At 29.6% G+C, this 2,885-nt stretch overlaps 1 protein-coding gene across 1 annotated transcript in view; it reads right to left on the bottom strand.

Moving 5' to 3' along the window:
- NCAPG2 (non-SMC condensin II complex, subunit G2) overlaps positions 1–2,885 on the bottom strand; it is a 103,266-nt gene that overhangs the window by 97,241 nt on the left and 3,140 nt on the right. The window contains exons 4-5 of the mRNA XM_006887661.1: positions 2,004–2,138; positions 798–892 (exon numbers count right to left, since the gene is read on the bottom strand). Of these exons, the coding sequence (XP_006887723.1) occupies positions 798–892; positions 2,004–2,138 (230 nt within the window). The remainder of the gene's footprint in view (positions 1–797; positions 893–2,003; positions 2,139–2,885) is intronic.

Below are 2,885 nucleotides of genomic sequence, written 5' to 3' on the forward strand. Positions count from 1 at the left end.
AGGAGGGTAGAGAGAATAGTGCAACAATGAATGAATGGAAACCCAAAATCTCTGTAAATGTTTATGAAAATTAATAAAATATAATTATAGAAAAAAAAAGGTAAAAAAAAAAAGACTACAACTCAGAAATTGCAATGTTACCACCAGAATCTTATATCTCTAGATTTCTGTAATGAAGAGCTCCTTCCATGAAATCACATTATCTTAGTTAACTTAAATGGAAAATTAAAATACATTCAAAGTGTTATGGGAAATATTACTGAAATGACCTTTATAAAACTTGAGAATGAGGTTGAGATTTAATTGGTAGATAATTTGACTATTCAAATGTTACTACAAATTAAAATCTTTTTTCAAGTGGTCATTATTATAAAAAAAATTATTTCCATTAGAATGGGAAAAAAAAAGAATTATCCAGTTATACAATGACACATAATCTAACGAGATAATTATTAAAGGTTTCAAGAAACAAAAAATATCTTTTAACAGATACAAAATTGGCAACAGCAACTTGAAATATCCTATTACAGCCTTAAGGGGCAGTGAATAGTAATGTTAATAATTTATAACCAGTAAATTATTGACAAATTAATAAAATAATTGATAATAAAATGAGTTAATAATGAGGGAGGGGAAGAGGAGGGAAATAGAACTATTTGCTTGATTTGAAGAATGCAATCAATGTCACTACAGTGTATATGGATAAACTATTGAATTGGTTTTATATTTTGTTGTGTATGCTCAACAACACCACAATAAATAAAAGTTAAAGGGGAATAATTATCTTTAATACTTACTTTGGTAATCCCTGTAACTGGTTTTTAATGGTCCCATGGATCATTTTAATAAAGTTTTTATTCCAGTTAAAGAGAGAACTAAGAAATCTTCTTCCCTATACATAATAGCATACAATGTTAAAACTGTATTAGTGTAAAAGTATTTCAGTAACCAAAATCAAACAATTCTTTAAGAATTAAATAACTTTAAAAAGTTGCTATTCTAAGGCCTAGTCATGAAGAATTTCTTTTTTGTGTTGATGTATAATTCATATATAAGGCACTAGTCTCTGATCTTCACCAATAAGTGCTTGAAGTACTCTTCGCTTTCAGAATGGTTTGACTACTCAATATTCAAGAACAAATTGCAGAGCCTCTTCTGCTATCCATTCTGTTCTTTTCTTTCTTTCCTATCTTTTTAATTATTTTTAGCCTTCTTCATGATGTTCTTGATGTTGTTCCATAACTGCATGCCTTAGGGATTGCAGCACAGCTTCTTGCCACTAGGGCACCAAAGCTCTCTTAGAGTTTAGCTATCTTAAATTCAAGAATACAATCAATTTTAAAAAAGGTTTACTATTTATGTCTGTTATATATTTATATACATATAACCACAATTCTTAATGGTTTATATATAATTTTATTAAATCTAACTACTTATAATAAAGTTATCAGTCTGGCTTATATATAGATAAGTCAATAAAAATAAAATCTATTCATCTGAAATAATATTACATGTCTTACTCTCCCCAAAATTTCATAGCAATTCTACAAATACTTCGGGCATAGACCACACAGTCAGTTATCTATTCCAATAATGAAGCAGAAGCTTATCAGAAAACAGTTGCAGCAATCTTTCTGAGGTGTTTATTATATGTCAGATACTAACTAAAAGTTTTCCAACTATTAACTCACAGGAAGTCTATTTTACAAAGAGAAAAACTGAGATCTAAATCAGGTAAATAGGCAGTCCAAGGTTATCCACATACTGAGTGAATGAACAGGAACTTGAACGCAACTTTTCTGACCCAAAAGCTGAAATTTTTAACCAAATATAGCCTTGTATTATAGCTAAAAGACATTATGTCAGGTAATGATCAAATAATAACATTTCAATAGTTCTTTACAGCTATGCTGACTCATTAAAAGAATAAACCAAGTGCAAACAGCAATCATAGGTAGTTAGAATAAGAGCTCTTTAAAAGCAACTCAGAAAATCTGGCTTACCTCTTCTTTCTTGATATAATTAACATTTATGAAGCACTGAAGTAGCATATCTTTAACGTCTATACTTTCTTCCAAATCAAAATCAAAGCAATATAAAGCTCTATGAATACGCCAAAGGCGACATATATCTGCACCCTATGAATGACATAAAAAAGAAAAAAATTTTTTATTTAGGGAGCTTAAGGTTTCATAAAATAAGGTCACATTTCAAATTAAATATAAGAATTATATTATCATAATCATAATTCTAGGTTATTCACCAAATAGTAAGTAGCAAAAGCGAAAACAGATTTATAAATATGCAAAGTTATCACATATCTCTAGAGCACAGTAAAAACAATCAGAATATTAATAGGGAACATTATTAACAGAACTTTTCTGTGATGATAAAAATGTTCCGTACTGTCTATGCTGTGAAGTACTAGCTCTATTCCTTTCCTGAATAACTGAAATGTGACAAGCATCATTTTTTGTGCTTTTGGTTCATTTTTTGTTTTGTTCTGTTTTACTTAAGTAGCCACACATGGCTACATGCTATTTTGAATAGCAAAGGAAGATATTTACAGCAAAATCATGATTCAAGAGATAAATAAAATTGACAGGAAGATTTTTCATTTTATTTTTTAAAAAATAAAATTTTTCAAATATAAATCAATGCTGATATAAGAAATTCTGGGAGCACTGTTGACCTAGTGGCAAGATGCTGCACTGCAATCCCAGAGGTGCACAGTTCAAATCCACCAGATGCTCTGCTGGAGAAGGAGGGACAGTCTCTTCCTGTACCAGTGAGATCCGATTTGATAGCACACACACACAAAATAATAAAACTTTAAAAAAAAAAAAGAAAAGAAAAATTCTGAATCCTTCTCCCCTGCTTTTTCT

This window comes from Elephantulus edwardii, unplaced genomic scaffold, assembly GCF_000299155.1.
Source record: "Elephantulus edwardii isolate Elephantulus edwardi_28Jun2011 unplaced genomic scaffold, EleEdw1.0 scaffold00060, whole genome shotgun sequence".
Taxonomy (NCBI): Eukaryota; Metazoa; Chordata; class Mammalia; order Macroscelidea; family Macroscelididae; genus Elephantulus; species Elephantulus edwardii.